At 43.1% G+C, this 24,776-nt stretch overlaps 1 protein-coding gene across 1 annotated transcript in view; it reads right to left on the reverse strand.

Moving 5' to 3' along the window:
* MYO10 (myosin X) overlaps window positions 1-24,776 on the reverse strand; it is a 173,475-nt gene that overhangs the window by 87,227 nt on the left and 61,472 nt on the right. The window contains exon 3 of the mRNA XM_087761123.1: window positions 9,982-10,140. Coding sequence (XP_087617249.1) covers window positions 9,982-10,140 — 159 coding nt within the window. The remainder of the gene's footprint in view (window positions 1-9,981; window positions 10,141-24,776) is intronic.

The raw sequence follows: 24,776 nt of genomic DNA on the forward strand, positions 1-24,776 counted from the left end.
GCTTCTGCAGCCCTCGCCATGTTTGGTGACTCACGGTGGGTTTTCAACCGCCCAAATTTACATCAGCTTTGCTTTGCTTTTCTTTATCTCTGTGTTCCTTGTCAATGCGCACAACATTACAACCCCTAAATTGTCCTTCTTTCTTCTTAAGGTCAGTTGTAGAATTGATTGCAAAACGAGCCGTTTGTAAACACACAGGCCACACTACAAATTCGAGCTAGAGGACCTTTAGAAAGGAACTAGAACACGACAGAGAATGTCACTAAGATCAAGTGCCAACAGGCAGCTAGCTACCTCCAAGACCCACCTGCTAAATATTCTCCTTGTCGTTGTTTTTGAAAAGTATCTTCTCAGGCACATTCACGCTGCTTAGCTGCACTTTCCCATGTTCTTCAGTCCATGATGTAAGCTGCAGCAGTCTCTTCTACCAACTACCTTCCTGGTAGCCTTTTCCCTTCATGTGCTGAGCACAGATCACATCCAAGGCATGACAGACCAAGGCATTTTCAAAGCCACGCTGTATGCTTGTTTTCACTGGCAGAGCTCACAAGAAGATTTTTGGAATAATTTTGTTGTTGTTTTTTTTTTTGTTTTTTTTTTTTTAAATTCGTGATTTCAGATGATCAAAGGCAACTGTTGGGCAACAGGATACCCTATATAGATGCATCCTTGCCTGTTACGTTGACCCTTCAATCCAACTAATGTGACCTTAAGCCTCCCTTGGGACAAGAGCATTAAGCAACACCATCCTGTTCCCAAGCCCCTCCAAGGGCAAAGGCTACGCTACCTCTTGATGAAAAAAGTGGTACTTTGCAACCCAGCTACCTTAACTTCTAAACTAAGCGAATACTTCCAATCCCTACAGCTTCAGCCTTGCACATTCATAGTGTCCTTGTCCTAGGCAGCTAACTGAAGCTGCCTAGATCTGTCTGTTTCTTAAGGGTGAAAAACTGGGTCTTGGTCACCTTAGCTGCCAATGTAAATACCCAAAACAGTGCACAGAGGCAGTCACATCTTTCAGCTTAACTCCACAGAAGGCTTGGAGATGGTGAAGAACCTGCACAAAACTAAGAGCTCTCCACCGGTTAAGAGATACACTCATAGCTTAATCTCATCTTGTTTTCCCATTAATTTTCTCCTACTGAACAGACTGTTCCATGCGGATAGAGATACTCAAGGAAACTCTATAAGTGTTATCCAGAATCTGCACAAAAAAATCCAGTTGGGAATTATGAAATCAATATAAAGAAAAACTGATAAAAGAGCACTGTTACAGCCAAAGCTAAAAAACAAAACAACAGACAATAATATTGATGTCAGACATCTTTCCTTATTTAAGAACTTCACAGGTTTCTGGCAGTTTTTCTCCTGTATAAAAAGGACCGAGTCTCTCTGTTTTTATTGTTTTCTTTTGCCGACTAATACAATACAATCTCTACCATGTAGCAGTCCTATCTACTGGATGTCAGCATAATGATCTTTTGTGCATAGACTGTTTATATAAACAGTTATGGAAGAGTATCTCTCTTCACGATTGCCAAGTGGAGAGAGGGGGTGACCTCCTGAACAAAAAAATGCGATCGATCAGAATGAGACATTGATTTTTGTCATTTTCATGGGCTGCGATACAGCATGTGAGTGTAGGTTTGCACATCAGACTGCAGCAATCTGTGCGCATAAGTGCACAGCTTAACTCTAACCAGGCAATCTCTAGCTCAAATCAGAAAAGGCCCCACAAAGAGCGGAGACCCCACGGCTCGTCACTTCATTTCAAGGCCTGTGGCCACAGACTAGTAGTTCTTCCTGCTTTATTATTGCACAATGCTCAAATGAGTTTTTCAAAGCTGTCTGAAGGTCATCTAATTCACCCTCCAGCAAGGAAAAGACAAAAATGGTCTTCTTCCTTCCTATAGATTCATCTTGGGAAGATGAAGGGGCCTTTCAGAGAAAACATACGCAGATGAACACAAAATGCTGGTAGATGATATACCAAAAAGCAGTCTCTCTAGAACACCGGAGAAATATTTTTAATATAAAGCTTTGGAGATCTGTTTCATTCTGCCTGTGTTTTACATACTGATATCCAGATTTTCGTAACTTCCATCGTCCTTTACCTTTAATGTTTTAAGACCTCTTCTATAGAAAGGGTTTTTTAGGAGGGGGGCAGGAAGAGCAGGAATTACACTTTAACAGAGCATGAAAACAGAAATCAAAAGCCAGCATAACTGAAATCTAAGTCTATGCCAAGTAGTTTGTTGGATGGCACTGAACTGCTGCCAAATAGCCGTGGGTCTAGAAATCAGCGCTAAGGTGGCAAATGGTATTAGCAGTCAAAAAATCTGCTAAATGGAACTTTTGGACTCCATGTGCTTTTAAAAGGAAAGACTGACAGACATCAAAAGGAAATAGCTGAAACTGCTTGTGAGAAACTAACTACATCTTTTAAAATAAAAGTAACAGCCTGGCTATGAATCAATAGTTCATTTACGCAGGTAGACAATAGCTATAAAAGTAATTTAATTCATTCTCAACTTAAGTGGGTTGTCTGTGGCCTTCCTAGTATTAAACTGCTGGAATAGGTGAATAAGGCAGTTGGACAGTGTAGCACAAGCAGTAAATTTTGTGCAGCTCGCTTTACAGTCAAAGCCTAACTTACATAAAGAAAACACTTGCTGGCGACAGACAAGCGGCTTAAGTTTCGGAGTCCAAATTCCTGTCCTCCTCTCAATGCCTTTACAGGACTGGGAGCAACAGACCTTACAGAAAGAAGCCAAAGCTTACCTGCAAGCAAGGCAAAGGCGCACACAGAACCGTTCAGCACCATTTGCAAAAGCTCTGACTGAATGGCACTAAGCTGCTGCCGGCACTTACACAAACGACTGAAAAAATTTCCTTTTGATTCTGGTCTCCTTTTGGTTCTCAGCTCAGTTAGCAGTGACATTCAATAAACGTGTGGGGAAAACAACGTGCAAACAAGCCTTCAAATCTGAGAAGACATTAGCAATATATACCATCACCAATGACAAAACCTGCACAAGATGATAGATCTCTTACTTTGCAGTTTTCGATACGAAGTTATCATTAAGTAGGGCTTAGGTATCATTCAAAACTCATGGAAGTCAACAGGAGCTGACCCTGTTGACCCTGCATGTATTATTTATTCTCCTACCAACCAACCAAATGAGAAGAAAAATACTGGTATAGAGCAGACAGAAAGAGCAAGTTTTTTGGTGTTTTAATAAAACTTTGACCTCCTCCGCCTCCCCATCTGTCTCACTGAAACAACCCACTGATAATAGAGGGTAAGATCCCTATTGCAGCATATACACACAGCATGTTACCAACAAGCACCTAATGTGCTGCAAACCATAATATAAATTTGTGTTTGTGTAGCCGTTGCTTACATTGCAAAGTGTTTGTGTAGCTGTTGCATACGTGATAGCATACTCAGTTACACAGACCTTTCTGAGCAGCTCCCTTTTTAATGATATGCTGATTGCAACACCTCAAGCCAAAATATTTCCTAAGATCTGAAAATATGCACCTTTAAAATCTCTAGTATTTTCAGTTGTGAGGACAAAGTTCAGGCAAACATTCTTTATTGTTGTTGTTGTTATTAGCAGCAGTCCCACAAGTTCTGCAGTACAGAAGAATTCAGAAGCAAAGCTGGTTAACCAACCGATGGCATTTGTTTACTTCTCATATCATTACAGCTACATTCTTCCTCTAACACGTATTAAAAAGAGAAAAACAAATAAAAAATAGTGATAATTGGCCCTTGGCAGACAATTGTTGATCTATATAACTGACCGTCCTTTAGAAATAGCAATCACCCGAAATAAATTCCACTAGATTTCCAATTAAAAGCCTGCTGTGTTTATATAGATCTTTGTCTGCTGCTTTCTAGTAACAGATGTGAAATGGAAGTTGTAATTAATGCTTGGAGACAGGAACTCACTTTGAACTACATTTTGAAAACATTATCTGATGTGTGCAAGCATAACATGCTAATTATGGAGGTAAGTAGCTACGTACAGACACTTGTCATGCATTCTTAGCAGCGGCACTTTCTGCTCTCTGCACCTCCACTGAAGGAGCTGGTGGAGAGAATTTTCCCCATCTCCCCAGTAGCATAGAAAGGCATGAAAAACACTGATTCATCAGCACACTTTTAAAATGTCTTTACTGTAAAAGCAGAGCAATTAAATAAACAGCAGTTTCCTTAGTGACCATAGAGCAGATCCTGCAAACCGGTTCCTTGGGACTGCTCTAGAGCATTGGATCCCTGTGGAGAGGAACTGTGCAACCACAGCTGGGTTGCAGACAAGACCAGGATAAATGTAGTTCTAGGAGCTAGTGTAATGACTAAGGACTTGGTCTAAATGTACACGTACAATATTTATATATATTTTATGGTACTAATTAACAACACAATTTGTGTGTACCGTTGTTTGGTTTTTTTAAAGTCAATGGCCCACACTTATTTATACCACAGAGCATGACAGGCCAAAGACAAAGGCTTTTGAGCTGTCCAGGGTGGTGTATGGGTCCTTGATACACATCCTTTTTAGGTTCAGTTTCTGCAGGGAGTGCATCCAAGTTTTTCCGTTTAAGAAATCAGTCATTACAGTTTTTGTCTTTATAAGTAAACACTTTGGGGTTATTGTCTTCTACCGATCTTCCTTTGTCTCCCTACTTCCACCTACAACTTGTGTCTGCGGTAGAGGACATCTGAACAGGAGTGCTTTCAAAGTGTATGAGTTATGTCTGTCTATCTGTATTTAATTAACCATGACTTTAGTGTGCCCTGCTATTTTCTCACTATAACATGCAGCAACATCCACTTCCTGCTGACCATCGTAACATGGCACAGAGCAACTGCACCGGATCTGAAATGAGTTTTGCTGTACTCAGAAAAAAACGAATATGCAAAAACCTAGACAAACAAGTCAGAGAGAGCAACTGACCTAGATACTAAAGTGACTGTGTCTGCAAACAGAATTTAAAAAAACCCCGATGGTGATTATTGATTAATACTGCACAAACATCAACTAGTTGCCTCGGGGAACCTTCATGACTTTGAGGGACGTAAATTATCCAATTACTGCAAGTTTAACAAACTACAACTGAACATGCTGCTGAAGTAAATAAACACAAATAGATTTAAAAATTGATACATAAATAACTGAACATACCTCTTAAGAACAGATAACTGAGCATTCAGTGTAATGAAGTGGCTAGAAGCTCTGCAAGCAACCTTGTCAGAGAAGAGACAACTTTTCTAGTTTAACACCTTTTTTAAAAATTGGAGAAATGTTGCTTTCTCATCCAAGTTATTCCATGTTTGTTGCTTCAGCTGAAGAGAGAAAGGAAACCAGCACGAAAACTGAGCTCCTAATTACCGTCATCCTCCCTCTGATGTGGATGTGGCTGGTACAGCACTACATGTCTACGTGGCTGGTACAGAAGTTTTTATACATATGCACACAAACCTAACAGATGGTTATAATTACCAGTGGGCAAGCTGCAGTCGTCCTAATTTGAAAGAGAGCAAAAATAGGTTATATTCTCTCTCACCCTTCCTGGCCACCACACCCAACTTCTGGACCACCTGGAGGCCACTCTCCCCATCAGGGGAGGGCAGCCATGGGACCGCCACACCCCACACGGCATGCCTCTCTGGGCACGGGTACACATTCTCCACCTAAACAAGACAGGCACGCGTCAAATCATCACCACTTCAAAGGGGAATGTGCCTGCCTGGCACTTCAGAGCTTAATTCAAAAGGAAAAAACTAATCGGATGTGCTTTGAAACTTGTTTACTGCTTGAACTCGGGCAAACGTGGGTGGATCTGATGCTGACCTCCATACTGACCTACAGAATGTATACTGCAGGTATTTCTAACCCGCCTCTCACCTCAGCAAAAGCTGCTCTCTAATCCTCTGGTCTGCTCTTCTGAAATTCATTCGCCTGCATCAGTAACTAACCGCTGGCCGCAGGGACAAGACAACCGCAGCTCATCCCGGAGCCAGCTCGAACACCATAATTTGTGCGTCTTGCAGCACAATCCACGTGGTGTGGTTTACGGTGTCCTCTCCAAGGCTGAGCCGGTCTCCCCCACAATGTGTACTTAACTAAAAGTAAACAGGAATCAACAGCTTTGGAAACAACTCGCCTTTGAACAGCGACAAGAACGGCCGCCGCAGCACTTCCCTTCTCCACATCGTGCGCCCCGTGCTGGCCCTGCTTCAAAGGCGATGAAATCCCTCATTTGCCTTCACAAAAGGCTCAGTTTTCAAATGTGGGCACCTTCTGCTTTTAGCACTGGTGTTTATCTTTCCATATTTTGCCACATACCAGCCTAGCACGCAAGTTAATCTGAGCATTCACAGACAGACATTAAACCTCGTATGCCGATGTTCAGAAGCTGGACCTCCCATATCAAGTTGCTCCTGATGGACTAAAATGGGGGAGAAAGTAGCAATGAAAACCCCTGCAACATATGATCTCTGCTGTCCTAACTCGGCTCCTTTCCTGGACAACAAAAGCGGTGATAGCCCAGAAGCAAACTTTTAGACAGAAGCAGTATTAATCAAGAAACCTGAAAAAATACCAGACAGGAGCCTGCTTTAAGTAATCAAGAAAGGGCATGTACATCCCATGCTTCTCACAGGCCAAAAAGGGAAAGTGTGCACTCCTTTCTTTTATGGAAATTCAGACAAAAACTATCACAAGCAGATGTCAACAGGCTTGACACTGACACAAAAAGATGGTTGCACATAGACACAAACAACTTTTGTCATTCACCTTCTCGCTAACAGCACAGATTCAGCTAAGAGCCTCAACTCATTAAGTACAGAGCCAGGCATCATTCACGCTATGAACATAGTCTGTATGCTAAATCAATATTCCTCCCTCCCCACAAAACAGCAAGAAACATAGAAAATTCTCTGCTGACCCTTTATAGCTGCAGTTGTTGGCAGCAGCAAAGAAAGTCATTGACATGTGTGACAAAACTTCGCATCCAGAGCAAATATCTTTACAGTATCAATCAGGAAGGAGTGAAGAGTTTAGGAACACGGGTATGATTATGTGAGACAAAAGTGTTATTAAGTAAAGGAAGATTAAACTGAGCTCCAGCTTCTGAAGATATTTACTTAAGTGCTCATTGCTGGAGAAACAGCTCTTCAAATACAAACACACACATTAACAGTGGAAGATTTGCATAAATAATTGTCTTCCTGAAAAAGCAACTGTTTAAATTTCTTTTTAATTGTTTCTTCTGTATTTTTTCAATTATATATACTTTAAACTACAATTTAGTATATTGCACTTCATATAATTTGTGTGTGTGTGTGTGTGAAGAAGCAAGCCCGAAAACTTACATCCTAATTAACTGCATTCGTCATTAAGCGTACAAAGGTGCTTCCCGGTTTCATTGCCACCGACAAAACTAACAAAAAGCTGCCACACTCAAGAACCATACTAATATGCTTGTAATACTACGAGCATATAACTCAAAAAATGCCAGCATAACACTTTGCATACCTTTTCCCCCCACTCAGGTTGTGGACAAGGAGGTACACAGAGCTGAAGTAAAGAGAGACAAAAACACTTGTGAGCTAAAAGCCAGGACACGGGAATTATATGTTGGTTTATATTTGGGGATGGCAAGAAGTCTTTCAATGGGATGACCAGTCCCTAAGCTCAGCGTGGAGGGGGGCACATGCCTTCCCAATTTATCCCTAACGCGCAAGGGACAGATACAGCCAAGGTGCCGAGGTGGATACAAGAGACAGTTATGTGCTCTACACTGATGAAGCAATTCCTGGCCAAGGGAGAGGACTTTTTGGAGGGAAGGGAGAAGGCAAATGTACAATCTGGAAAGTTTTGACTGCTCCTGGCATGAACTCCAATAGCTTCTACTGTACTATACAAGAACTAGTTTGGTCCAAAGCAGAATGACCAGGAGCTTAATTTCTTCAGCTGCAAGTATGCCTTCGACAAAGGTAAACTTAATGCACTTTCCAGTCCGTTTTTTTTTTTTTTTAACATCAAGCATTAAAATATCTTTGAACTGTTCAATACAATTAAGAGATTTTGGCTTGAAAAGACACGTTCATTTTGCAACAACAATACTTCCTCCTACAACACATGCTCATATATCTATGATGTTTCACAAAATTATTCAAGCTACTTAAATCGGCTTTTGCTGGGGTTTCTGTTCCTGGAGCCCTGTCCTGCTAAAACACTATCATTGGCAAAGCAGGAGTGGGGTACCAATAAGGAGGGAGAAAAGATGCTTCTTGCATCAGGTCTCGGTTACATGTATAGGACAACAGAGAGGCTTTCATATGCATTTCAAAACACACCTTTTTTTCCCCGACCACCTTTTCAATAATTTTTCAGGTGAGGTGGACTCAAAAGAGTAAACAGTCAAATTAGCAAAACTGAAGGGACAATGAGTATTCAGCGGCAACTGAAGATGTGTCATCATTAACAGCACACAAACCTGTTTGTCTAGAAACGTACACTGCACTGAGCACCAAGTATCAGAATACCCTAAACTTGCCTTGACAAGCTAAGAAATAAGCTAGGACATGTCTCTTCAGAACAAGGCTATTCTTTGCCTCTACAACAAATCACGCCCTTTTACACACACGCTTTTTAAAATGGGGAAGTGTCCTCCGTCTGAGTACTCATAATGGCTCAGAAATTTTTTTTTTATTTTGACTCACGCCGAGTATTATATTCTAATCTGATAACACTGGTGGAAAACAAAACTCTTACCAAGTAGCTATTTTTCCCTGCACGTGCAGGATTGTTCATACATGCTATTCATTTTTTGTTCACTGATTTTTCTGAATGGAAAAATGGTTCATTTGTTTTGAGGAAAACACATACATAAAGACTTCTGTAAAGAGAACTACCTCAACCTTTAGGATTCCCCATACTAGCTACTTTAAAGGTAATGTGCAAAGGAACATCATTTCCTTGTGCCCTTTTTTGATTTTTATCATGAAGAAATTTCTAAATACAGGGAAAGTTTATTTTTACATTAAGATATGTTCATGTTTAAAAATAAAGAAGGCAAACTTAATAGATGAAGCTTGGAATAAAGCATGTATATGGCCAAATCAAGGGCCTAGACAGGTGATGCAAACAAAAATAATGTTCTGCAATTATTAATTAAAAAAAAACAAAACCCAAAACCACCAACCATCAAACCACTGAAAAGTGAGGTTTCACAATCTGTAACAGCCACTAATATTCCTTTTATCTTTCTTACATTTAGTGTAGTTCCAGTTTCAGGGAAGATTCATATCTAGTCAGTTCAAGATTAATGGAAATATTTAAAGAGCAGGTAAATCTAATTACAAAAACTTCCATTACAGAGCTGAGGAAAAGAATGTTGTGTGGACTAATTCCTAGTTTTTGAAACTGACGAACAGCTGCCTGTTCTCATATACCCCAAATTCTGACTATCTGTATTTAAGAGCACAGGTTCTCAGCTTGACGATCGTAATACCATCCCCTTTCTACTACAATAGAAAAGGGGAAGCTGATCAGAATTGGATCTTGGCCTGACAGGATCTCAGACAGCAGAGAGAGACTAAATCCCACCGCACCCCTTCTGGTGACGTACACAGCACACACTGTTGGGGCAGAGAGTCTAAAGGAGAAGGTAAAAACAAAAGCCCTTTACACAACCCCGTTGCTGGAAGTGTAAAAAGCATACAGAGCACGCCAGTTTTTCAAGGTTTCCAAGGGATTGCCTGGCCAGCCCTGAGCTACCTTCTCCTTCCACTGTTGTTGGCAAGAAGTCGCTAAATGAGGCACGCTTCGGCTCTATGTGGATACACAAAGAACTGGAGAACATTAGAAGGGGACATACCACAGAACAGCAAAACACACACAGCACTTATGCATTCAAAAACATTCCCTCTGGATATTTTTCTTAATTTTAGAAGAAACTTACATAGATTTTATCTTGTTGATATCGCTGGAATAAGTTGTGCATAATGGAGCCTTCATGGAGATCTACGAGTGCTGCCATGTCTTCCACGCTCTCTGCGCTTGTTTGATGCATAGGCGTTACTTTTTGGCGTGTGATTGTGCTCTGTTTATAAGTGAATACCTGAAAGAGGGGAAACAAAGAAAATATAATAATCAGAGCACACATTCAAAAACTCCTATCTGAGAACGGAGCTTTCATACCCATTCATATTCCCTATCCAGTTTATCAGTGCGCAGACTTGTAAAATGTAATAGTCTGCCAGTCATACCTTCTTTCGAAAGCTTCTCTGACAACAATTGAAGCCCCAGATATGTACAGCGGGGTCATATGAAACTAGCATATACTGACAATGCACTGAGGACTATGAGGTTTTTTCCTTTTTAAGGGTAAAGGTAATCTCATTTTACACTGGACTACTGTTGGACTTTATCAGGAGAAAAAATAAACCAAGCAATAATTGTTCCCAAAAAATCCAAACCCAAACAAACAAAAAACCACTCCTTACGGTAAACTCCACTTATACTCAAATTACTCTGGGAGGAAACGTTTTACAGTGCAAAGCAGCAAATGAAAATTATTGCTCTAACAGGCTACAAGTGTTTAAATGTTTGACCTGAAATCCACTTAAATGTTTCCATTCAATTCTCCAGTCAGGACCGCTATTGGGTCAGGTCATTACTCGTAATCTAAGTAGCACACTCAATTCAGTCTGCTGCAGATATCTGAAAATGAACAGGTGAACCAATTTCTAATTTATGGACTTTTGAAACGAATTTCTGAAGCCTGTTTCAAACAGACAGTAAAAGCTCCAAAAAAAGCCATCATTTAAATACTCAGTCAGAAAACACTTCTACATATCTTCTGTAAAACTATCACAAATACGCTCAGAAGACGTACACATGCCAAATCTAGTTAAACTTATAGGAATACTAATGACATCACGAAAGACTATAAAACAATAGCTTTGGAATTCAGCTTCCCATTTCCTTTTAATTTACATCTTGGCAGGTCATCCTTACAGACATACGCCTGCATCTCATAGCCAATGCTACTGAGGCAATATTAGTCCCTGCTAATGGCACCATTTCAGTGTATGAAAGTCAGGCATGGGGTTAATGCAAATATTTTAATGATGTGGAATATTCTAAAAAAACCCTTCCAAAATCCTTTGAAATAATATCTATAAAACTGATGGAAGAAGTGCAGTAACCGGCAGCCCAAGCGCTGGTGAGCACTGCAAGATTGCCGCTGCAGGCTGGGGATCACACAGCACTGCCCGAAGCACGGGGCAGCGCAAGGGGCCGTGTCTGTGTGGCGAAGAGAAAATGCCTCAGGGGATTTCAGCACAAAAACGTATGTGTGGTTCTGGTAACGAAAGACTGAACAAGGACAGCTGTGTCATCATAGGAGGCCATTCAGGAAAACAGTGATTTTGTCTGTCTTGCTGAGACAAGTGAGAAAAAGAAGCTGAAGAAGCAAGAGGCTGAATGCAGACCGCGCTTAACATCGAAGCTCTGTACTCAGATATCCCACCAGCTGACAGAGGAGAATCGCCTGATGAAATTTGTTCATTAAAATCACATCCTGGGTGTACTGAATGCTGGCACAGGCCGTTGCACCGTTACAGCTGTCACTGGCACCAGCACAAAGCGTACTGGGGGAAGGCTGGGGGAGAAAGGAGATCTGGGAAACAGATTTCTCACAGGTGCTGGAAGGCAGCACAGATGTCAACAGGACACACGAGCAAACATCAGAAAGTTCCTACAGATTCAGAGCATCCAAAGCACAATCCCTACCTAACTACAGGGAAAAAGACAGACACTGAGAGATCTGAGCCATATTTTGTGGTAAACAACCGTCAAGATGACAGGACAAGCATTTGTACAGGGCAGAGAGATGCTGGCCAGGAGGGAGAAAACAGCCACTTGTACATGATCCAGGTCCAGATATCTAACAGACAGAACGAATGTGAACAGCATCAATTGACAGCAAAACTTTTGGGCTGAAAACAGCGTTAGCAGTCCCAAGACTAACCACACAAATTGCAAGGCAGCACTAGAGGTAATTACATCTCAAGAGTAATAAACTGCAGTTCCTAGTCACAAGAACCACAATAAAAAAAAGAAAAAAAAACAAAGGTCATACTGCAGAACAAAATATTGTAAACTGGAAGACTTGGAAATAATAGGGATTTAAGGAGAGCAAATCCTAGAAAGCAAGTTACTTAACAGAGGACATGTATCCGCATGGAATTAAAACAGAAAAATAGACACAATATGAGAATTAGGAAACCAAAAGGGGATGGCACATATCCTGTGAGTGCGGCTCATGTGAACACAGAAAGGAAACAAAACATCACTTCTAGGAGGAGAGTTTTTGTATTTGTGATTTCTGTTCTTTGACATGTGATGCACAGGTTAGCAGGGTAGGCAGAGCACTCCACACCTCACTAAGCACGTTCATTAACATAAGGAATTAATAAAAATGCACTGAGAAAAACAACGTGACGATTGACTTGTGGGTGGCAGGACTACTGAAGATGGGCTTTGCAGATTCATCCTTCCCACTCAAACCCACTATTTTCTCTTCTTCAGGCGGGTTGTTCTCACACTTCCAGCTCTTCCACGCATTGCCTCCTTGTTTGGGTGAGGAAATGGCTCTGTGAGCTGACTCAGAGATATGCCCGTGTGTCGCCCAGCTAGAAAACACACTGACTGGTCATAAGGGCTGCCACCCAGACCAGAAAGAAAGAGGGTCTTCTTCCCCAACGCTAGGGAGTTACAGAGTTAAAGGAAAACCATCCTTTACTTTTAATTTTTACCAGAGCTATGCAGCCTTCAGATTACGTAAACCCACTGTAAAACTTGGTCAAAATCTCCTAAGAAGATCAAAGTCATCAGACAGGGCAGAAGGATCACATGCGCAGACCTTATTTCCTTAAAACAGGCTTTTAGCAGTCCTGCTGCTCAAGCCCTGAAAGGCCTGCTTCATTTTATTTCATCTTCACTAACGCCTTTATTAGGATAAGGATGTAAAACAGCTACCTTGAACTTTATCGTTACTAATTAGAAGGTCACATTATGAAATATTACAGCAGATGAAATTCTCAGGAAATGGGAACCAAGAGCCATTCTGCAGGGTCAGCATGCAGAAGAGGAAGATGAACAAGTTGGCTCCTGAACTTCAAGAGGAGTCCGTTCGCAGAGTGCAGGAGCGTCCATCCTCAAGGATCTTGCCAGCATTTCTGGAAGGTCAAGTAAAACATGCAGGAAACTTGGAATAAGATTTAAGACAAGCCTAAATGAGAATTCAGCAAAAACTTCTTTCCTCTCAAGATATAAATGGTCCAAGATAACAAACATGCTGAATACATGGAAAACTATAAATTAAACCCTAAAGAGACAGCACGCAAAATAAGAACTCTCGAAGTTATTATGGAAGTGAAAATTAGAGGTTCAGATAGGAAGGAGTAATGCAAAGAACAACATAAAAAGAACAAGCTCAAGAAATACAAGACAAAACAGCAACCTAGCTAAACAACAGTAAAGAACATTTCACTGGGAAAGGAAAACAACACTTCAAAACCGCTCGACTGTCCCTACCACAGCTTACTAGTGCTGTGGTGAACAAGCCAAAAATGGACTCAAACGAGGAAGCAACCTGAAAAGCCAGGGGACCAATGCTACCAAGTTCCCCGGGTAACACGAAAAAAAGCTCTAAGAGGCACTCTGAAGTTCAAAAATAATGCAGGAGGGAACTATCGGACACCCAAATATTAACAGCTTGCTAAAAGGGGAACCCATACCCGAGGGCTGGAGGAGCACTGTTTAGTGTGTCTTGAAGAAGAAGAGCAAATACGACTAGAAAAAAGTAATCACATGCTCCTGAGTCAGATTTCTTTCTCTAGTAAAAAAAGAAAGATTGAAGACACGGGTGAGTGAGGACAGGAATATTTGAATGAACATTAAAAATAGGGTGACATGCAGAAAGTGTGAAAACAAACCATATTGGTCTGGTTGTGAATGCCCATTTCAAAGCTTTGATGAAATGACCCCATGTCCTGATTCATGTCAGTTCAGAAATCAACAGGATTATAAGCCCAATTCTATTCTCTCCAGAAATGGGTAAAATTCCTCAGCGCTGCTGTGGCAGGGACATACCCAGAGCAGTGCCAAGGTCTGCCTGCTCAACCATCGTGATACCTGCAGCACTTGCCAGATCTGCTTTAGGACACAATGTTAAGCCCTAGACAGTGAGAGTGAGAACTATACTCACACTTCCCAAAAGTGCTACCCAGATGAGAAAGGTGGAGAGGTAGAGAAAATGAATTCATTGTCTCACAATGAGAACATTAGCCTTGGGCATGGGACCAAGGAAAAAGAAGTTAGCAAACATATATATCATTTTCCTTATTCATAAAGGCCATACCTATAAATACTGCTGCGTGAGCAGTGCAATACTGTACTCCATAATGTGCACGCATTTGCTAGATGAGTCTGTATCTTTATATTCGGTTCATAAAAGCATTTCTTGTGCTCCATGCAGTTTGGAATAACTAGTATTTTACATGAATACACTCTTTTAAATCTACTAGTGAGCAAGTAAAGAAAACAACCCAGCAACAAATCAGGAGTTTGAGGCATATGACTGCAATCAAATTAATTTCACTGATGCTTTTAAAAGAGCATGAAAACCACCAGCATGAAGACCTTAATATTCCCTACTTCTTTATGTTGAAAATGACGTTTTTATCCTGTGCAATTAATCTGGCATGACAAAAAATACAAAGTCTTTAAAGAATTCCATTTAAGGGGAATATCACAAAACAATGCCTAATTAATTTTCTGCACTGACAAATTACCCCTAAGCTCAAGATCTAACGGTAATTATATTTTAACAAAAGATTAAATTTGTAATACAATTTATTAACACCAGGAAAGAACGTCAGACTGGGCCCTCAACAACAGGAGCACACATGCTTTCTCTCGTACTGGATCATTTTGTGACATGATGCCAAGTGACAAAAATCCCTGCTTGAATAAGGTCATTAAATGGTATCAAGGGATTTCACAACAGCTGAGCCAAGTGAGTTTAGGAAAATGCTGAATTAAATGCTTAGGTAAAGTACACCAAAAAGCCCCGCACAATTCCCATTTCTTGTAAAAGCTACAAGTCACAGTTAGGCTTTTCCGTCTGCACCGAACCAACACAACCAAATTTCTCGGGGTGTTTTTCACAAGCAGCTGGGATTTTGGTCTGATGCTGATGATCAATATCGGATGGGAGGAAGGCAGAAGGTCCTTTAAAAGTTTCCTAATCAACAATTCAGTATTTGACTGATGACTGAATCTTCATCGTTTTAGCAAGATTTCTGTGCAATTTTTATTTAAGGGCAGAAACAGCTTTGCCTGCATCTTGGAAGCCTTGACTAAGCTAGATTGTTACTGAATCTGCTCTCTGAAAATGTGCAAGATCATCAACTGAAAAGTTTACACGTTGTGAGCATTTTAAAACAGCCCCTTCTATACAGAGACCTGAACCCTCACCCCTCCCAAGCACAACTCCCAATCAGTGCAGGCTCAGGTCTCTTCCTTTAACCGAAAGATTGAGATTTGGATTAGAGCAAAGGGTGGTGATGGGCACTGGCTCCCCACCGCCGCTACCTCTAGACGGGGACGAGACGCCTGCCCGTGGCCTTGAGGCGGAACATCCCTCACAGCCATCGCCCACCACGCGGGCAGCAACCGCTTCAGCCGGTCAAGTGCCATCAGCTTCACCATCGACAACACATGCCAGACCTGGTGGCGTCTGACTGATGCCAAGTACTGCGTACTCCGGTGCACAGGAACGGTTATGCAGCTTAGCACAACCCTGTCGCTGGTGGTGTTGCAGTAAATCAAAAGGGTTTTTTTCGGTAGGGGTAACAGAAAAGGAGAAACCAACCTCCCTCCGCTGCCCATTTCTACATAAGAAAACTTCTAATGAGCCCTAGGTGTACTCTACAAACTGCAGGGTATTACAGAAGATAACACTGATATTTGTACATGGAAAACAGAAATATCAAAGTCTTGTCACGCGCTCGGTTTAAATTAAGTTGCTCAAATCCATATAACCAGAGGGATAATGTAAAATATAGTAGTTTAAACATAAAATTCTGTGAGATAGGGAAGGAGAAAGCAAAGAGGTATTGTACAGATGTCATCTGGGAGACAGGCTTACAAACAGTAGAAGATACAACAAAACAATCAAATTTTTTTCAATAATGCCTACGATACTAGCAAACCAACTGCTACAGCACCTGGCCAGCCCACAGACACCAGAAAGCAAAGCTAACCATGACCCAAAACCTGAAGTAATCAGCCTTCCTGTCGTTGCCCCAGGGGCTGCTCTATGTGAGTTCTTCCACAGACTTAAACCCAACCACCACAGTGATGCCCACGAAAATCCACACGACAGCAGCTCCAGAAGACTTGGCTCATATGTTCAAGACATCAGCGCCCTCGGTTTTCTAAGGCATCTTTTTGCTTACGATCACTGACACCGCAGCAGAGAGATGAGCATAGCCCAGCAAAATACACAGGACTGTACAGAGAAACATCCGCTTAAAAATATAATTTTTTTTTCATTCTCCGCTGTTGGTCTGAACTGAGGATCATCATTTGTGTTTCCCTCATATTTAGAAGTTAAAAGAATGCAATAAATCTTACAAAATGTCTTTATACATGAGTCCAAGCAGAAAAAAGAGGCCTTGGGCTCACATTACAAGCTGTGGAATGCAGCGTTCCAGGGAGAAAAATAAATCACGACAAGCCCAAGGACCCAGAGATTAAAAACAAAAATAAAAATCTGGTAGTTTACTCTTTTTTCCTGGAAAGATCTACTGTCTAAGTAGATACTTAAAATATAGGACAAGGAGAGTCTCTTATAAATCAAAAGCAATTTAAAACCAAATGTAAAGCAGATTAACTACCGACATTTTCAATTCTACAGCTAATCATGACAAGAGTGTGAGTCAAGTAATGTTTTTGTCCAATAATTTACTATTTCTCTGTAACAGCTGACCTTAGACATCCATTCCATCGTCCCAAAACAATCTTTCAGGCAACAAGATGCACCAGGGCCCAAGGCTTGCTTTGATGCAATGTAATTTAATCTTTTTCAAAGCAACACAAAAAACTACAATGAAGTTTCTTATCTATTAAACTATGGAGGAAAATGAAATAATTCTATATAAGCCATTTATTGATGTCAAGAAAAAAAATATTACCAACTAAACTGACGTCATTACTACTGTGACTAACACTGGCCTTTTCTTCAAGCAAATATCCCATACACACATCAACTGAGCACCAGCGTATTTCCCATCTGTTTTGTAAAATTCCTCCCTATTTACCCTGGGAATCACCCCACTCCCCAGCCTCTCTTCCCAGTTGGATGTTAATCTTTACCTCTAATGCAAAATGTGTAAATGTCCACTTTGCACGTTACTGGACCTACCAAATCAGTTGAGTGACACACAACCCAGAAATTGTTCATAATCCTCTATTTTGTCCCCTGCTCACTTCGGTTCCAGCCATTTTCAGTCTTCGTTCCTCCTCCTATCAATCAAACCTCTTCCAAACCCTTCCCCTCAGTCCCCCTTTCATAAGACCTCTCAGACTTGCCGGGGCCTGGGACACCTGGGTCAGGAGCTGCTCCCAGGTTCAACTGCTGGGAGCCTGCCCTGGTGTCTTCCCCCACCCTCTCCCCAACCTCCAGTGGCAACAGCATTAGCAATGGTTTGCAGCACCTCCCCTGAACAGCTTTCCTACTACAACACTCAGGTTGTCACACCCATGCAGAATATCCCTCTTTCCTCCTGAGCTCCACAGTGTGGGGAAGCACGCTGCCAGGATCGTAATCCTGGTCATTGCTGCAGCAGAGCTCAGCAAACCCACTAAATCGCACCTCTTTGTTGTTTCCCGGTGTGTTGACCGCTGTCAATAAGCTTGTCTGATCAAGACTTCCCACCTAACGCCTGTTCCACAAGAGGTATTTCAAGGCAGTTTGTTCCACACGCCGACCTGTTTACGTTCGCAGACAAGCTCTATCATCAAGTACGAACAAGCTTCCAATTACAGGCTCAGTGCTTATGACCCTTCAATTGGGCTTGCCTACACAGACAATAAAGAAATTTAATTCAAATTAAACACATCAATTTTACCTAGATTATACTATAGTAAGCCTCTAGGCAGTCCATGCTTATTCTTACAAGAAACAAAAAAAGTGCATCTTTAATTTAACTTTCTTTGCAAGCGACCTTGCATAACCTATAGTTATACAGCACCTGAAGACATCGCAAAACTCAATTTTTAAGAAGTCCACCCACCTACAAATACCACGACCGGGGCACTGCAAACAAGGTGAAACATTCCTGGCATGTCACCAGCGCGTGCTTCAGCATGGAGAAGTGCCCCTTTCTCTCTGTGAGCCGAGAAGTGGAGAGATTGCAGCTGCCCAGGCTTTCCCAGAAGGCCAGACCAAGTGAAGTAGTCCGAGGGCAGGACACAGGAAACGTACCGCAAGACGGGCCTTTGGCTCCCTGCCAGGCAGCTGGTCAACAGCAGGGTCTCAACTGGAAGCCAGCTTTGACGGCGCAGCAAGCCAGGGAAGAGGCCCCCGACCTGCAGGGCACTGAGAGACGAGGCAGAGAGCAAATCCCAACGTGTAGCAGAGGAATGGAGGAAGGTCTGGGCCCACCACCCCCATGGGTTCAATCCTCCGTCTGGCTTAGGACACCCCACCAAAGGCACCCCAACTCAGTGTTATCGTAAGCAGCACCCGGTAACCAGGCATAATAGCAATACTCCTTTTGCTTTCAATGCGTATCCCCTTAGCTAGCTCCAAGGACAAGGGGGTGAAAATTGATGGTTTCCGCTTCTCGGAAGGAAAACCAAAACACTAAAAAAAACCCACAAAAAGCCCCTCACCCTTTATCCATCATTTTCCACATAGTGGAAAGTGCATCTACGGACAATGTCAGGCACTGAAAGCATTAGCTTGACTGTCAACATCAGTTAGAGCTCAAGTGAAACTTTCAATTTCAAACTCATATTTATTCCATGATTCATATGAGATAAACAATGACTATTTGCAACTGAATGAACAAGACTGAGTTTGAATAAAATGCCCCACTATCAAGAACTGGAACAACTCTGTTCAATAAGCAGCCTACAAATTACACCAGCGTTTTTGAGTCACAAAGAAACTAATCTCAATAGGTCTTTTTCTAAAAAAAAAGAGAAAAGCCCGACAGGCAGCTGAGCGGACTGCCTCCGAGTCTAAAATAGGAGCAGCTTGTGTGCAGCGCCACAGTAATGAAACGAGAGGCAATGCTTATGTGGGAGCTGGAGCTCCGAGGGTCCATCCCTGCAAAGCAAGCCTTGTCTTGAACCTTCAGGCTCACTGGAGAAGGCAGTACTCCGACGCGGCCCTCCAGGATGCCAAAAAAAGCCCTGAGCAACACCAATGTGTGTCTTTTGGCCTCATCCCTCTACCTTCCTCTCAGCCCAACACTTCGTATGAACGGACCCTGCCCAGGCTGCTGGTGCAGCCACCGCGGCCTGTGGGTACAGATGGTGCCCAGCCCTTGCAGGGACTGTCCCGCCTGCTGCCAGCCTGGAGGCACATGCAGGGGAGACCAGGGGGCTGCCTGAAGAACAGCCGCCAGGCACAGCTGCTTGGTGGGAAGCTCTTGTCAGGAAAGCCTGCGGCATTTATCACCATCGTATTATTACCCAAACCAGGAAGACTCCACCACAGCACCAGCTATCAAGACCATTAGGTCCTTGCAGCGCCCCAGCTCCAGCCGGTCCCCCCCGCGAAGGGGGACCACAGCTGCTGGGCTGGGGCGCTCCCTCAGCAGGGCTGCTGCAGAGGGCTGGGAGGAAAGAAAAAAGAAAACAGAGCCAGAAGAAAGGTTTTTACACAGAAACGGATGGTCTTGCTGGCAAATTTCAATGTGCTGAGACAACATAGGGCTTAGGTTTCCCTCACTCCTCCTGCCAGGTAGCAGCCAGCCCCTCAGTTCTGGTCAGTCGCAGCTGGATACCGCAGTTTTAGCTCCAGCTTCACAACTCCCTCATCTGGTGTTGGCTGGGGGTCGCTGGCTGACAGACCCTCTGGGGCTGCTCCACCACAAGCTGTGAGGCAAGCGACACGGCCAGGAGCCGGGCTGGAAAAGGGCCAGCACGGGCAGCACACAGCTATTGGCCGCAGGATCTGGCATGCTCCTAAGGCAATGCACCGGTCAGGGAGGCGTGCGAGGTCTCGCAACCCAGGACTACCTCTGTCCTGACTACCTCCGTCCTGAAAGCCATCACCCACAGAGGCTTGAGCAGTGACCCGCACGGCCCCAGTTCCCTCCCACCTTCTCCTCCTGTGGATCTTACACCACTGGCAACGTAGCAAACCATGCTTCTCCTCCAGGGCTTTCCAACAACAACCATCTCTGCGTTCCTCCTGTGAACCTCCCTTATTTGCATTCATTTCTCCTCCCCATTACATTCTCAGTTTCCCTCCCTTGCCTCCTGGTGCCCTCTCCTGCTGCCACCTCCCCACAGGGAGACCCGTCCCTTTGAACCCACCCTATCCCAGCCAACCCTCCTGTGCCGGCCAGCCTGGCAAGGCAAGAACTTGCTTTCCAATCCACGCCTGCATTTAATTTTGAATTTAAACTGCCCAGTCCCTGAAACGCATGCAGAGGTGCACATAAGTTAACTGGTTCCCTGTCTGTCATGCCCACATGAGGAGGGTCCAAGGGAGGACCTAACATTACAGGTAATGCACCAGTGCTGGCAGACAACGAAGCAGAGGTCTTACTGAAAACAGAGAAGTAAACATTACATGAGGTGCCCTAAAACATCAGGGCAATAAAATAATATAAAGCAAGAGAAGGATACTGGCAGGCATTATTCACAAATCCAGTGCTGAAGGCAAAAATGCCCACTGCATTGAACATTTCTAAAGCCATCTGTGAATTAAAGACATGACAACTTCCAGCTGCACGGAGGAAGTTCATATACGTGCAATCTCAGCTTTCAGATCTCCTGACAACATTTAACTACAAAACTCTCATAAATTACCTATGTTTCCATTTTATTGTCATTTCTCCAAGCCTTGGCTTAGTTTCTCTTACTGTAAACACTGCACACCTCACAGCAACAATATTCAATTGTACTCAAATCCCTTTTTAATCAAACAACATTTTGTTCAGAACAGCAATGTGCCTGCTTCAGTAGGGCTTTCGCGCCTTTATTTAAAAACCACCTTTTAGATCTTTCCATATTGACAGGTTTCCAGAGAAGCAGAATAGGCAAAAGGTTAACATGACAGTGAATTGGCAGAGCTCTGAAATGATCTTTTTAGGGACTAATTTCCAAGATCATTTGATGCAATTCTGATGAAATTTAGATAGGAATCTAGTATCATCTTTGCTTGTTTAAAAAAAAAATAGTTTTAGTTTTCTTTGCTTTTATGTTGCAAGAATAAAAAAATCTGAATATGTGAGATCAGCACAAAGCTCTGTATGAGTTTGTAGAGATCCTTTAAGTGGAAACCTGAATTGAAGCATAAGCTACTCGTTTTAATGGACGACAAAGGCATTTTGATGATGAAACCTCCTCAGAAGATATTAAAAAAAAAACAACACCATTTTTTTTCTTACTGTATAGAAATTCAGAATTATTCCAGGTTCTCGCTCCCTTCCCCTACCATTCACCTGTCATCTACTACTTCTGCCAAGTCATATGAGAAACGGTAGCAGCAGAGGGACCTTTCTCCTTTCTCCTTTCTTTTTTTTTTTTTACAGTAACTTTTAATGTTTTTTCTATACTATCACAAAATAACATTTCTACAGTATCACCAATTGCCTTGTAAAGACAAGCCAAAAACCCCACTTCACTGGCAACCTGCACTCCTTGCTCTTATCCATACCCTTGCCACTACTTACTGTTGCTTTAACCCAGAAAATGGGAGCCAGGTAACAAGTGATCCCAACACTGTGCAAACGCCCTAACTTGAACACAGTCTCTTGCTTACACTCTTTTTGTGTTTTAAATGATCAGAGGGACTTTTCATTAAGACAGCGTTTACTACCTGTTTTATTCTTGCAGGTTGCCTGCGGTATGAGGTTTTGACACAGCCATACTGCTACCAAGACAGCCAAGGACATATTTTATTCACAGCTCAAAGCTTCTTCACTGAAGCAGTCCTTTAACAAGGTAGCTGTCTATTCAACTCCCCTTCCCCAAAAACGGTAGGTGTATAATGGTAACTTACATAGGAGATGAGAGGTAGAAAGGGGAGGAACTCAAGCCCTGAATACAGTAAGCTCCTAAGGACATCTGTCTATGAAAACAAATATGTACATGATGACACATAACACACAACGGAGAACATTCAAAGCAGAATTATGGGTAGGTGAACTTAAAACATAGCATTTTCCCCAAACTTAAGTGTACAGTACAGTTTCTATGGTAGCCTTGTTTACAAGGCTATGCTATTTCAAAGTTAACTTTTGTCACGCATGCTGATCTCAAAAGAATTCATCAGCCTTTCAGGAACGGGCTAACTGAGGAGAACACTGCAAGGCCACTCCCTCTGTCACTATAGCCATTAATTCAGTTAAACAGCAATTGGGATTTTTTCCAGCTCTGACTGAAGATAACTGGAAGATGCCCTCAGACGACAGTGGGAAGGGGTGACCCCTCCTTACCTACATGGCTGGTTCTGACACGCAGAGGTAATTATAGTGTAGAGAGCGACAGATCAGCCCTCAGCAGGTCTCCAAAGCTGCCTTTCAACCTATCCAAGTTAGTGCTGGGTCTCACAACAGCATAGTTTCCCCTGCCCAAGAACCCACCCCAAATATCAACAAAATTTTTTTGCTAACATGGAAGTACTGTCAAATCAAAAAACAGGTGGAGGTAGTTTATCCGTACTCAGAATTACCCAGTGCCATTTGTGCGGCACATAAAACCTATATAAGCATTGGCAAGAGCACAGTCTAGGGGCAGAAGATGCTTAGCTGTATTTCACAGCCTAGGCTGGAGCTAAATCTCAGCTGGCACCATAAAGCGCGAGCAGTGTTTTCTCCGAACAGTGTGTGACCCAGGACCCTGGTACGTAGAGTCCAGAGACACAGGAGAGTCTGTGTGTGGAACCAGCCTGGGTCTAAGAGGGGATGGACCGTTCACTCGGCTTCGCTACCGATCTCCCCGGACCCAGCAGTAAAGCTCACTACAGCCCATGGCAGCGCCAAAAGGGGACAAGGAGGCCGTGAGGGCAGGTGGCTTCATGCAGCACACTGGAAAGATTTACTGGCTTTGCCACAGTGCAGCAGAGATGAAGACAAGCAGCACAGCTTCAGCTCTGCACCGCAGTGAGCCAGTCATCCTGGAGCCTGGGACACTGTGAACCGCAACACCCCGGTCCACAGTGCTGTCTCTGTGGCTAGGAAGGGCTACGCTGCTGCTCTTCCCAGCATGTCCTGCATGAACCTGGGGTGTCTCACACTAAATTAGACATCCCAGCTTCCATATGCTGGAGAGGAACCTGCCAGTGTATGATTTACTGCAGGGATGACTGCCCAAGTCTGCAAATCCTCTGAAATAATAATTCTGCAATAATTCCTCCTGAAGGGCGCTGCTCTCACATGCCCTGCTAGCAGGGCTGTGACAAAGGACTCTGTGTCTGCAGAGGGAAGGAGCAAGGGACCCTGCCTCCCTGCCAGCAAGCAACCATGGGGCACTGCGCTGATCGTGTGGGCAGCATCCACTGGTCTCAGGAGGGACGGGGGTCCCTCTGCTGCTACCGTCTCTCAGACAACTTGGCAGAAGTAGTAGATGACAGGTGAATGGTAGGGGAAGGGAGCGAGAACCTGGAATAATTCTGAATTTCTATACAGTAAGAAAAAAAATGGTGTTTGTTGGTTTGTTTTTTTTTTTTCTTTAATATCTTCTGAGGAGGTTTCATCATCAAAAATCAGCATAAAACTCATTACTTTCAAAAAGCACAAAGCCACCTTATTTTAAGGTCTTACAGAGTGTATTTTGCCCTTAGATTCTTGCTTTTCTCCAGGCCTAGTGCGGTTAGACAACAGCAGTAGGCTCCAGCAGATGACCATTGGCAGCTCCAGGAGAAGCGCTGCTGGTCAGTTAGTATCACTACACACATCAGCTTCTTGCAGCAGGGCCTTGTTTCGCTCTCTTTGACCACGAGGTTCTCCTAAAAAGCCACCGAGGCACTTTGCTAGCTATGGGACAAAGCAAAGGTTAAAGCTTCGAGACACTCGGGGCTCTCACATTTGCATGATGTTCTCGCAACAAGGCGCCCACCAACATGTCTTGTTAGGTTGAACTACCACGGAGAGCCACAACCATTGTCAGTGAGGAAATCTGAAACTTATTAAATAGGTATAACTGGGACTGGCTCTCCATCATCACCACCCCCCAGCACTGTTCACTGCAGCAGGAGGAGAGCTTGCTGCAAGAAAGAACAGGTTTGGACAAGCATGAAACAAAGCTGCACGTATCTTAAGATAGCAGCTGAGTCGGTTGAGCATTTTTCATCACAACCACGAAACCCAGATCCACGCCCTGAAAGCCCAACCAGCTCCCATCGACTGAGATCTCCCGTCCCTGCACATGGCTGAAGTCGGAGGGTTCCTGCAGCCCCATGCCAGCCTTCACCAAGTCAGAGGAGCCAAAGTGCCCCTG

Source organism: Nipponia nippon, unplaced genomic scaffold (genome assembly GCF_047370975.1).
Source record: "Nipponia nippon isolate SJK-2023a ecotype South Korea unplaced genomic scaffold, ASM4737097v1 scaffold_1, whole genome shotgun sequence".
NCBI classification, from domain to species: Eukaryota; Metazoa; Chordata; class Aves; order Pelecaniformes; family Threskiornithidae; genus Nipponia; species Nipponia nippon.